Source organism: Protopterus annectens, chromosome 5.part0, assembly GCF_019279795.1.
Source record: "Protopterus annectens isolate FY-2018-M chromosome 5.part0, PAN1.0, whole genome shotgun sequence".
Taxonomy (NCBI): Eukaryota; Metazoa; Chordata; order Ceratodontiformes; family Protopteridae; genus Protopterus; species Protopterus annectens.
In genome coordinates this window covers 854,952,983-854,967,263 of record NC_056735.1, presented here as the reverse complement: position 1 = coordinate 854,967,263, position 14,281 = coordinate 854,952,983, and the positions used below count along the sequence as shown (strand labels likewise).

Here is a 14,281-nt window from a genome sequence, read left to right as displayed (position 1 = left end):
CAGCTAGCATGCTGTACCTGAAATGCAGTAAAATGACTACATCCACAATTACACAGCCACTTGTTACATGAGTGTGTAAGGTGGCCAATAGTGAGCATTGCCTAACATGAATGTATTATTTGTTCAAGACTGGTGCACAAAGACATGATAGGCCTCTACCCCTCAGGTATATTATGTGTGATGTGTAGATAAGTGGAATGCAGAAGGCTGGCCATATAGCAGATGTCATAATTGGACATGTGTAGCAGGCTAAGGTGTAGTGTGTATGCCAAACGTGTGTGTTGTGTACATGTGTATCAGGTATGCCTATACAATGTCCAGTACTGTGTTGCCACACGTGTGTCATGCTCTGTGTATTGCATGTGAGTGAGGCAGCTACTGAGAATAATGGGATATGCATAGTCTCACAGCAAACATGCACAGCATGCATTATGTGTAGGTGTGTTACATGTGCACACACTACACCTCCATATGAAATGCACATGTCATTAGCAATAGTATTGTTATTACATACTCACCAGCATGGATTGACTGCCTTGCTGTCACTCCAGAGGGACCTGAAAACATATGAGAGTGATTGCCAATGGCCACAACTGTGCCTTTGATACTGTGAGTATAATAAAGTACAGTAGTACAACAGGTGGCTTTCACAGGTGTACAGATTATGCTCAGAATATCAATCTTGCAGAAGAATGGGCAAGTTAACAGCTACACAAACAGTACACATCTCAGACATGCATAGACTACCAGTACAGAGAACAGTCAACTACAGATATGGCATGTTACCTGCACACTCCATTTCAACATGCTGGGTGGCTCCGGCCTCCATGATGACACGTGGTTGTGGATGTTCTTGTTGTTGGCCTGGAAGTGCTCCTCCACACTGGTGAGGGGGGTGGATAGGTACCCTACCACCTGTGGCAAGCTGTTGTCTGTGGATATCAGATGCACGCTGCCGGACATGTCTAATTAAATCACTGCAGTGATGGCGTACCTGCTCATATGTCCGGTTATGCAAGCCTATGTCATTTACCCGACGGACAAGTTCTTGCCACAGTTCAGCCCTCTCATGCTGGTTCTGGCTGGTCCTGGAATACAGCACACAGTAATTCTGCACCAGGCTCTGGTGGATCTCCTGATCCTCTGCTGCTGTATAAGGTGGGTTGCTCTGATGCACCATTACGCTGGAAGGAAGGAAAAGAAAAATATGTGAGCAAGTCATGTGGCACACTTAATATTCAAATGTACTGATATCACTTCACTGCCATATATAGCATCTGTCTGTCTATCAGGGGATACATATCTTCGATGCCACATATCAGTGCTCAGCCCACAACTCTCTGACAGTGCCTGCCACACTCCATAACACAAACTATTATACACCAGCACTCGGCACACTGTTTGGGATACAATGCAAACCTCACACTGGGGTATGTATCAAGCTAATGGATGAAGAATATTGTCGTCCCATGCAATGAATGCAATACACATGTACAGTTTCAACGGTACTCCACCCTAGTCTTTGATGCCATACCCCTACCTGAAATACGTGCACAGTTGTTACTAAAGCCAGCATACTGCTGTCACAGAGTATACATGCTGCCAGGTACACACACATACCCTGTAACACACATGTGATTGCGGCCATGGTACAGGCATCATTACACACACATTACACATACATACAACACACAAATGTATGTCGACACAGATGAGCATTAACTGTGTACCTTATAAGTACTGTGTGCCCCTACTTACAGATACCTATGCATGAGGTATGTAATCTGTGCAGACTACAGGTAACACACCAAACAGTGTTACCACAGAATGTGAACATACACCATACTGTAGTGTTTAGGCCTACAACATCAGGTAGTACAACAGTTCATATGTGAGCTGGATTCAACAGCAGTACCACTTACTAAGCATACATGTATTGCTTCTGCCTATGATAGGACACCGCAGTCGTACACAGGGACCTACGGCACAACATATGCCAATCTACTATGTTTGCATCCCAATAACTGACACATCTTTCTCTGGCCTCACACCAAGGACACCAACTACCATGACAGACACAAACTCACACTAAGCTATCACACCTTTACAGGCCTTGCACACAGTCACTGTCACACTCATTCAATGTCACATAGCTGGTATTGCACTGAGTACATGTGTGCGTGCATTTTGTCATAGGTAGGTACTATGCTATTGGCCCTGGGCCAAGGGCAGCCCAGCCATATGCTACCCTGCCCTTTGGTACACATGTACTGTGATTTTACTTGCTCCTGTGAAATGGTTACACACAGGTGACTCACAGGGCATATTACCTATCTCCATGACATTCATCAGGGGTATGTATGACATCTACTAATGAGGAGCCTTGTTTGTTAATGCTGGGTGGTTTAGTCCAGGGTATGGCATATTTGTGTACAGAAACCTGTACCTCCAGCATGTGCTGTTTAGTGCGGTGACAGGGATTAGGGCCCTAGGTCATGTAGGCTGGACAGATTGTGATATGTTGCCATGGTGGTTGGCCAACTGGTATGGGTGTGACATAACTCTGTATGTCCAGCACTGGTAACCTCTGTGTAGGCAGTATGCAAGGCACTCTAGCTGTGGTTTTGTGAGTCAGTCTGCATAGGGAATGTGTTTGCGGCCATTATCAGTCTTTGTTAGGTATGTCTGTGGCCTTTCCACTTGCTTTAGTTCTCATGGGAGGTACATACTGTATAGGACATTTTGAGGTGTACAGGGGTACACTGACTTACATTTCCCTAACTGGCACACCTTTTGTGATGACATGTACCATGTACAGGGATTACAAGACTAGTGTGCCACTGTGGATATCAAAGGGGAGGCAATTGTACACCTGTGTCCCATGTTCCCTTCTGACACCTCCAGTGGTAGGCAGGCAACCACCTATGTGGTAGTTAGTGGGTAACATGTTTTGGAATGGGGTATGGTACTGCAGTATTAACAATGGTGTTCTCTCCATGCCTTGGTCACCAGGCACCTGTTGCAGTACATCTGCCCCCATGTCCCCCTCTCTCACTCTCTCTTTATATATATATATATATATGTATATATATATATATATATATATATATATATATATATATATTCATATACATATATATATATATATATATATATATATATATATATATATATATATATATATATATATATATATATATATATATATATATATATATATACATATAAATATATATATCAATATATACAGATCCATATATATATATATATATATATATATGTGTGTGTGTAATATATATACATATCTACATATATGTATATATATATATATATATATATATATATATATATATATATACACACACACACAGCTATATATATAAATATATATATATATATATATATATATATATATATATATATATATACATATCTATAGACATTCATATCTATATGTATACATGTATGTATCTAAATTTATATCTATATATGTATTTGTCTATTATATCTATATGTATATACATATTCTCTATCTATCTATCCATATATCTCTATGTATCTAAACCAACGAAAAGGACCAGCGAGACCCAAAAGCAGCAACATTACGTTCAAAATAGTATTCCTCACTCTGTCACAAGTACCAGAATGCTGCCGTTTAAATGAAACTCTCCTTGTTATTATATTTCAAAGAACAGTTCTGTTTATTGTTGAAAAAAGGCTTGAAGTGTTAAAATTAAATACACTTTTCGTCGCACAGTAAAACGCAACTTCCTCAGAAGACAACATTAAATGCATCTAGTCCTTTTTATATATACACTAAATTAACCAATTAGTAATTAAAGTGGTAACCATACTCTCTGTACAATCTTCACTATCCTTCTATGCTGGTATAAAAAGTACAAATTGGTAAAGTATAAAAAAGGTAAAAAAATGTATATATATGGAACTGTGATCACATAATAATAAATTTTGATGCATTCTTTATGTTAACATATATTTATAACAAATATACCAAATCTGTCTAAAAACATCATTTAAAAACCGCATTTTCTTAAAAAACTTTTTCTTAAAACTCTCCTTGTTATAATTAATTATTGTACGAGTATGTTTATTGTGTTTAAGCTTCAAATTTTTTAAAAATTAAACCCTCATTTATATAACTTGTGCTTTTAACGTGATAAATCAACTTTTATGGTCGTATTACCATAATTGATTTTAAATTCCATTATTTATTAATTAATGCTACTAGGTCCTATTTCTAACACTAACTGGGCATATGGAGCTATGTAAAATTACTAATTGTCTAAATATTTATTTAAATAATTATTTAAGTATAAAAATGGGTAACGAAAGTCAAATACCTTCTACCTAAGCTTGTAATTTAGTTGTAAATTAATTGTAGTCACTAAATGATCTCAGTCCTTGTAGACTAAATACCTTTTATTTGTTTTTTTCTCTTCGTTTTTTTCGTTTTTTTTCTTTGATCTTTTCTGTTTTCATGATCTTGTTATTGTCTAAACTAATTAATTTTTATTTTCTATTTTTTATTTTTTATTTTATTTTTTGTTGTTTGTTTTTGACCGAGCTATTTTTTATTTTTTATTTTTGTTATTTTTGTTGTTATTTTATTATTATTAATTCATTATATATATATAATAATTCTAAACCTTAAGATTGGTTTTACCATGGATATTTTTATGAATTCATTTCGTCTAGTCATTTTTGTAAATTTTTATGACTTTTTATGGATTTTATGAATTTGTTCCATCTTGGTCATTTTTATGAAATCTCATATCCGTTTCTTAAATAAACAATTCCATACATCTCATCTCTCCGTATTTTTTTACCTGAGCCTCGATCACAAGCCGGGGCCCAAGTCCTTGTGATCGAGGCTCAGGTAAAAAAATATGGAGAGATGAGATGTATGGAATTGTTTATTTAAGAAACGGATATGAGATTTCATAAAAATGACCAAGATGGAACAAATTCATAAAATCCATAAAAAGTCATAAAAATTTACAAAAATGACTAGACGAAATGAATTCATAAAAATATCCATGAAACCAATCTTAAGGTTTAGAATTATTATATATATATAATAATTAATAATAATAAAATAACAAAAAATAACAAAAATAAAAATTAATTAGTTTAGACAATAACAACATCATGAAAACAGAAAGATCAAAGAAAAAAACGAAAAAAAGCAGAAAAAAACAACAAAGGTATTTAGTCTAAATGACTGAGATCATTTAGTGACTACAATAAATTTACAACTAAATTACAAGCTTAGGTAGAAGGTATTTGACTTTCACACTCATTTTATACTTAAATAATTATTTAAATAAATATTTAGACAATTAGTAATTTTATAACTCCATATGCCCAGTTAGTGTTAGAAATAGGACCTAGTAGCGAATTAATAAATAATGAATTTAAAATCAATTATGGTAATACGACCATAAAAGTTGATTTATCAATGTTAAACACAAGTTATATAAATGAGGGTTTAATTTTAAAAATTTGAAACTAAAACACAAACATACTCGCATAACAATTAATTATAACAAGGAGAGTTTTAAGAAAAAAGTTTTAAGAAAATGCGGTTTTAAATGATGTTTTTAGACAATTTATCGGTAACATAAAGAATTTCAAAATTTATTATTATGATCACAGTTCCATATATATACATTTTTACCTTTTACTTTTACCAATTTGTACTTTTATACCAACAGGAGGAAGTGAAGATTGTACAGAGAGTATGGTTACCTACTTTAAATTACTAATTGGTTAATTTAGTGTATATATAAAAAGGACTAGATGCATTTAATGTTGTCTTCTGAGGAAGTTGCGTTTTACTGTGCGACGAAAAGTGTATTTAATTTTAACACTTCAAGCCTTTTTTCAACAATAAACAGAACTGTTCTTTGAAATATAATAACAAGGAGAGTTTCATTTAAACGGCAGCATTCTGGTACTTGTGACAGAGTGAGGAATACTATTTTGAACGTAACGTTGCTGCTTTTGGGTCTCGCTGGTCCTTTTCGTTGGTTTGGTTTGTAGAGATCTCTATGTATCTATACAGACCTCTCTGTCTGTGTATATATATATATATATATATATATATATATAAATATAGATATGTAGATATATAGATATATATGTATATGTATATATAGATGTATATGTGTATATATATATATATATATATATATATATATATATATATATATATATATATATGTGTGTGTGTATACACACACTTCTTAACATCCATTGCTGTACATATACATGCACATGTAGGTACATGGACTGCCCACCTTTCATGGTGGGAAGATCACTTCTGCAACAGTTGTGAGACATACCATTCTGTAATGATATTGCACACTGTTGTGCATAATGCATTATGCTGTCCTCAAGCCATATAGCTGTAGCAGGCCTCACTGGCTCAGTCCCACAGAAGTTCACCACCACATGACATATACCTGCACTGCATGCTGTTTTCAATGCCACACACTACAACTTACATTGATATGTGCACATAGCAACCTTCAACTACATATGTATGTCCAGCCTTCACTAACAGTTGCAGTATGTCCCTTGCCCTATGCACATCTTCATATACATATAGATTCAGACTGCTAAACATATGGAGGGTTCACAGTATGTAGATTATTAGATTATGTAGTTTACATTACCTTTGTCTATGACAGCTTTTTTTTGGATTGCTAGCTTGCTGGCTGGCTGGCTGGCTGGCTGGCTGGCTGACTGGCTGGCTGGATGGCTGGATGGCTGGCTGGCTGCCTGGATGACTGGCTGGCTGCCTGGTGGCTGGATGGCTGGCTGCCTGGATGCCTGGCTGGATGGCTGCCTGGATGGCTGGCTGGCTGCCAGGATGGCTTGCTGGATGGCTGCCTGGATGGCTGGATGGCTGCCTGGGTGGCTTGATGGATGGCTTCCTGGATGCCTGGATGGCTGCCTGGGTGGCTGGATGGCTGGCTGCCTGGATGCCTGGATGGCTGGCTGGCTTGGTTTTTCTTCTTCTTTTTTTGTTTTATTTTGGTCTGTCTCTCTGTCTCTCTCTCTCTCTCTCTCTCTCTCTCTCTCTCTCTCTCTCCCTCCAGTTGCTGCAATGATATTATTGCATGTGTGGACTGGCAGTACAGGCTGCTTTTGTAGGTATCTGCACATGTGCATGTGATGGCCTCTGCACCAGTTGGTGGCCAGCATTTACTAATTGCATGCAGCCTGCTGTGTGGTAATTGCAGTTTTCACTGTGATTTCAGGACACTGCTATAAAATGTTAGGTTAGATAAGCATAGGCCTTTCAGTTTTGCAAGGTGGGGACCATGCTGGTTTGCTGTGGACACTGTTATGTCAGTCAGAAGGTTAGTATGTCTCTCATATCTAAGGCTGTGTTGTAGCCACTGAAATGCATGCTGCACTGAAACCTGACTGTTGCTTTTTCCAATTCACTCTTCTCAGTGTGTATGTTAACTCACACCTGCTAATGCTAACACTGTTTACATGGGAGTATGTACTTTCCTGTGGGAGTTGTGGATTAACTGGTATACAACAGTAGTTCTTGCAATGTGTTTCTATGGTTTCACTATTTTCCCTTTACATTCACTCCTTGAAGGCCTGATATTTTTCTTTACTGGAATGTGTTGCTATGGCTTTCCTACTTTCCATTTACTTTCACTCCTTGTAATGCATGATATATTTCTTTCAGCAGTAAGTTCTTATATGTGTGCTGTGGCTTGGTGGCACTGCATGCAGTCTGGTGAGCCCAAGGTCTGAGGTTTGACACTTACAAGGGTATTTTATTTTGCTGCTGAGCAGTACTAGGGCCTTGTATTTTGTACTAACAATTATGAATATCAGGCACATACAGTGCTTGTAAACTGCTATACTGTCATTAGTTTGTTAGATGGCTACATCCTTTGATATGTCTGTGTTGTACTCCTACATGAGGGTGTGCTTGTGGGAATAATTCTACAGCTATTCGCAGTATGTGTAACAGCAGACAGGCTGATATGCCTGTGTATTTCTGACATTTGCAGCCCTCAGATACTCTCAGGTATATATTTGACCAGCCTCAGGGAAAGGTACATATCAGTGGGATACACCTGTGATATATTTCAGATATTCTGCAGTTGTGACTGTGGGGTATTTTGAGCATATGTATTACTACACCATTTTTGACATGCAAGTAGTGTCTACTTTAACTTATTGACAGTCACTATTACGTGGGATACCTCACCTTTCTGCCTACTGTTAGTACATTTCACAGGGAGTCAGCGGGGCACAGGTAACATTTTTTTGCAAATCAGGGACATCCCTTTAAATCAGTCACAGTTGGGAAGTCTGGCCTCATACCTATTCAAATATGGCAGTGTTTATCCTGCTCTGATACTTTGTGGGGTTTGTAAGGTGCTACTGTAACATTATTACCTCCTAGCATGGCTGTTTCTCTTATCACACTAATGTAATGCAATTCCACAAGAATTGCCAGTAAGGATTCAGGGAACAAGCTTTGTGTAATGGCCTTCCTATATTCCCTTTACATTCACTCCTTGTATTTCATGATATATTTCTTTCAGCACCAAGTTCTTGTATATCTGCCATGGCTCAGTGGTAATTCATGCAGAATAGTGCTTCCCAGGTCTGGGGTTAGAGACTGACAGGGGTATTTTATTTTACTGATGAGCAGACTACAGGCCTTGTCATACAGAGTGTCTAAGGCACTTTTAAGCACTTGTAAGCGGGTTTGCGCTGGTTTGCACAATGCTTACACATGCGCACACTCGCTTAGCTAAGCACACACAAGCGCACACCCGCTGACTACTGCTTAAAAGTGCTTACTCCCGCTAACATCCGCGCTAATTTCTTTTAAAGGAAAGAAAATGGGGAGATAGGAAAGTGGTGAAAAGGGGGGCACAAAGAGGGTAGGAAAACAAGCTCGGGATGTGCAGGAAGGATGTAGGGAAGGCCCATAGCTGCCCACTTCTTTATCAGCAACAGCTGTGCATATGTGTGAAATTTGGTGTGAAATTTGAAACCTTCCACCCCTGAGAAAGGGGTAAGGACAACAAAATATGTTGTACTGCCAATTAGAATTATCAGTTTACATATCCAGTGGACATGTGTGCGAATTGGGCAGCTATTTATGGGGCGTAATTCTTTTGTGGGAACAGAGTGCCATTTTTTTATTTTTTTTTCAGGTGAGAGTGGAATGTGAGGCATAGGAAGTAAGTATATTTGGGGAGGTAGGTTGGGGAGATTAACAGACAAGACAAACAAGACGCATACAGGGGCGGAGTATGACACATGTGGGGGGTAAACACAAATGACGGGGATGGATGTTTGGATATTGCAAGCCCATGAGCCCACAGATGGCAGCAGTGGAACTGAAATCCCCACCCATAGGCAGTTACCACTGCACCTTCACAGCCCAGGCCGGGGCTGTGCTGGGGGCTGGATAGGACAGGCATGCACACCCGTGAGTTGCACCACCCTTGCCTCAAGCTGGCGTAGGGGATCAGTCACAGAACACCTGAACTCACTGCACCACAGACCAGACCCTATGGAGGGTGAGTGGAGACTCTCCTCTGGCCACGCTTGCAGAGGGGGGATGAGCCCCATCCCACCAGAAGAGGAGGTCCCGGCCTGAGCACTGGTGCCAGGTGCATTCGCCAGCTGAGGTGGGAGAGGTGGGTCCGCTGGAACCCGCCTTCCCTGTTGTCCTATGTTAAGCAGTATTTTATGGCATTTTGGGTTAGTAACAAACAACACCATTCAAAATTAGTTGTAACAGCATGCTTCAGTATTCCCATTAACCAAACACTCATGAATTCCAAACATTGAGCAGCAAGCATAACAAATGCATATTTAGAACAACAGTGCACATTCCAACAGCATGCAGGGTTGATTGGTGGCAACGGGCCATCAGGTTTGGATATGTGAACATTTCACATGCATCAACGTACATGCAGATATGTATGAACCAACAGGACAAATGTCCATGGGAATTAATTGTGAATACACATACCCGGTTTGGTGTGGAATGGCATCATTTGTGAAAATAGGGTAAGGTGGAGAAATTTTATATTAACAACTAAAACTACCTATACATATACTGTACATTCCTAGTAGATGCAGATATATATCCCCTACATGTATTAGTACAGTTTCCTGTATGTAACCTTAGGAATGTTGATGATGGGGATGTTACTGCTACATTAATATACATTCCATTTTTATTCATATATGTTCATATCTGGCTGTGATCGGGTACAGCATCCTGCTACATTTGATTTATATGGGTCTAGACAACTATGGATGTTCAGCATTTCATACAACCATACTATTTCCATAATGCAAGGGTACAGCAACATATCCAATTTGTGGGACGGACACAGTCCATGTTCTGTATTTTATTCAACACATTACACTCTTTGGTTGTGGCTGTCTCATTCATTTCATTATGTAATGACTGCAGTATACCTTTATTTCAGACTTATTACAGCTTTCTTGGTAGCTTCAAACTGTCTTTCTCACACTCTCTCAATTATTTTATATTTACATTTCAGAATGGTACTTAATTCTAGGCTTTATTAACATTTATTACTGGTTTACAACAACCCTTTCCAGCTGACTCACTTATTTCATATGGCAGAATTTACAAGGATGTATTTGACACTTGTCTATCCTTTGTTGATTGATTGCCACTCATTTTCTGGCTGCAGCAGTTATCTGATATTACAATACAGGTGGAAACTCTACTTGAGACTTGTTTAATCTTTATTACTGGATTGCATTACACTCTTTTCCAGGCTGCATCACTTATCTAATCTTACAATACTAGCATAATCTTTCTTCTAGGCTTATTTGACCTTTATTAGTGGGTTACAACACTGAACTCTTTTACAATCTGTCTCACTTATATTCTATGACAATATCAGCTAAATAATTACTAACCTGCCTGGTGGCACAACCTCAGCAGCCTATCAGCATAGGCTCGCTGATTTGTGGAACGAACACCTGCAGCTGTAATATAAAGGAAGTAATATTGAAACATACGTCTCCATACTGTAGGCTAGGATAGCATTTCTTACATACTTAATTACATGGATACTTAGTAGTGGGGCGTTGGGCATTTGGTGGGCCTCCTGGATCCAACGGTTCAGTTGGTCCTCCTTCCATCGCTTCAGGTCTGCATGGTGGTGACGGACCTGTTCACCAGTCCTCGGAATGCCTGTGGCACTGGTGAGATCATGTGCCAACCGGTTCCACACCTCTGCCTTGTACGCACCCCAGTGAACCTGGCCCTGCATGAGTTGTGCTTCATGATCATGGACTAGGAGCCAAACCATATATTTTGACTCCTCAACACCCTACCTTTGTGCTCTAAAGCGACTTCCCTCTCCTGCACCTGCCATCCTGACTGCAAATGGGTATCACAATCAGTTATGCTGTGTATTCCCGCCTATGGGGCTTATATATGCCAGTTTTCCCACTCTTATCTGTGATTGGCCGTTTTGGACATTTATCAGCTTAAAAAAACCTGCTTTGTCATGCTTCTATTTCCATTCATTCCTATATATATGCTAATACTGCATTTCTCAGTACAGCTGTCATGGCTTAGTGGTTCAGTACTTTGACTATGGTGCACAGTATCTCAGGTTCGACCCTGGGTATTGCTTTTTTTATTTTACTACTGTCTAGACAGGCTAGGAGGTGTGTCTGTGTAAAGGCGGATTTGATACAGCTTGCCCAATGTTGCCCGACGGTAAGCTGGTTGGCGCACTGCGCAGCTTCGCACAAAGACTTACGCTGGGTAACACATTATTTAGCTATAAGCACTCATATTATGCTGGATGAAGCGCTGCTGAACTATGGGCACTCATTTTAAGCATGTTAAAGTGCTGTGCAACTCTGGGCACTCATATTAAACCTGTTAAACTGCTGCTCACCTGTGGGCACTCATATTAAGCTTGTTAAAGCGCTGCTCACCTATGGGCACTCATATTAAGCTTGTTAAAGTGCTGCTCACCTATGGGCACCCATATTCAGCTTGCTAAAGCCTTGCTAAGCTATGGGCAATTATGATCCTTTTTTTATATTTTATTATGTCGGATTTCTTCAAAAATACATGGCCCATTTCATTACATTTTACTTAAATTATAGTTTTATATATATATATATATATATATATATATATATATATATATATATATATATATATGTATGTTAGGGGATTGTCTCATGCTTATTTAAATAAAAATGGAAAATGATGTTGTGGGGGCTTGAACCGTGACTACCTCCTCTTTGGCCAACGTCTCTACCACTACGCTATTGCTACTTGGCTTAATTTGCATATTTAGATCTTATATGCTTTTCAATGTCTGCTAACTGTGGCTGAGCAGAGGGCATACCAGCGCAAATGAGTGCAACTACGGGCAAACATTTTGGAAATTATAAAAAAAAAAATTAAACTGCTATTTTTTACGTTTTACATTACAGTTGGGTTTATAGTCTGTGAGGGCATGTGTGGTGTGTTCCTTAACATTTCCGCGGACTCGCTCGTGGGTGTTTACTTTCAGGACTCTGACTCTTCTGGGGGCGTGTCCCTTTGCAGAACTCGGCATTCGGACACGCCCCCTACTTTCCTACATGGACCGTGTTAGCCTAGGGTATGATTCAGCATGCCCTCATGAATATGCATGGCATGCTGACATCATACCGTTAGACTGCAGCCTCCGTGTAAGACATATTAACTCTTACACGGAGGTTTCGTGAATCCGGCCCACTGTCCTCTCCATCTTCTCTACTGGCTTGCACTGCACTGTTGCAATGTACAGCAGCATGCAGACATATGTTTTACACATGAGCAGTATATCAGTATGGAGTGGAGGAAGCAGAAGAACACTAAAATGCCATGATACTATGACATTTTTATGAAAAGTAAGCAATTCTTAAATAATGTATGATGCTAATAATCCATGACTGGATGTGAATATTACAGGATTGGACCACATCTGGCTTTGTATGATTACTCATGATCAAACCAACACCAAACATGGGTAAATCCTGTGATACCCATACTCAGTCATGGATGATTGCTCACTTATACTACTGTGATTTAATTCTCTTCAGAAAATGTAACTTTGTACCCCCCTCCCATGACTCACATTTGTTTAGAGAAGTTTACCATTCTGATATATTGATATGTTGTTAAGATATATTTTGATTGATTATGTTTACTGTTGCTGTTTTACTGAGAGCAACTGTTTCCCTCATATTCCATTGTATCACATTCATTTTAAATCTTAAACATTTTGAAAGTATATTACTTTAAAATAAATTCAGATGATAACATCAGCAGTCACACAGAGATGTGTCTGTTTATCTGCACCCTTCAGTCTGTTGAAAATGCACTTTTTAATAACTTTATAAAAAGCATGCTGTCAGTGAGACACTGCAAACAACTATATTTATATATAGTATTACAGATCATAAATGACCTTCAGTGCAAAACTTAACAACAGTCAAATGGCATGAAAAACTCATTTTTAAGTACATATTTCTTTACAAGTAACTTGGAGATGGTAGAAATAGCAATTTTTTGGACAGTTAGAAATGTTTTCATGTGTTTTATTCTCATGATGTGCATTTTATCTCACAATAGGATCTGAAATATCAAGAGCGGGAGGACTGACACTGGCAATAATACTTCAGTTTATCAGAATAATTATTTGTCTGGACTAGTGCAGAATCCATTCTGGTAATGAGGAACATGTAGCCCACACTACAGAGATGATAATATTGCTTCCTAACAGAATATTTTTCAGTTTTTGCAGCTATGCCAGAGAAGTGAACCTACATGGATTAAATTATAGTTAGCATGTCTACCTCATGTCTCCACAGTGTAATGACCCAACATAGGTTAGCAATAACCATGAAATGTTCTACACTAAGCAGATGGGGCACCGTATATTCAGCGTTGCAGTAAGGTATGAAGACAAAGAAGAACTTTTAATATCTTTACGTAAAGTAATATTTGATTAGTACATAACGCTGAATGCCTTATCAAACTGTAATTCTTCTGTTCTACAGCTTTCTGAATGCAAATATAGTTTAACTATTAAAAATGTAAATTATAACATTTTCTGCTAAAATATTCTTATTTGTAATAAAAGATCTTTATATTTATTGAATGTGTTTAACATTTTATTTGAATTTCTGTTTCAAATGTTAAGTGGAATTACATAATTTAGTA

General features: G+C 38.2%; 1 protein-coding gene across 1 annotated transcript in view; it reads left to right on the top strand.

Annotated features, from left to right (window-relative positions):
• Positions 1 to 13,938, top strand: part of HEPHL1 (hephaestin like 1) — a 571,952-nt gene extending 558,014 nt beyond the window's left edge. Inside the window, exon 19 of the mRNA XM_044072648.1 lies at positions 13,691 to 13,938. Within this exon, the coding sequence (XP_043928583.1) occupies positions 13,691 to 13,770 (80 nt within the window). The 3' untranslated portion in view covers positions 13,771 to 13,938. The remainder of the gene's footprint in view (positions 1 to 13,690) is intronic.
• Positions 13,939 to 14,281: the final 343 nt, after the last annotated feature.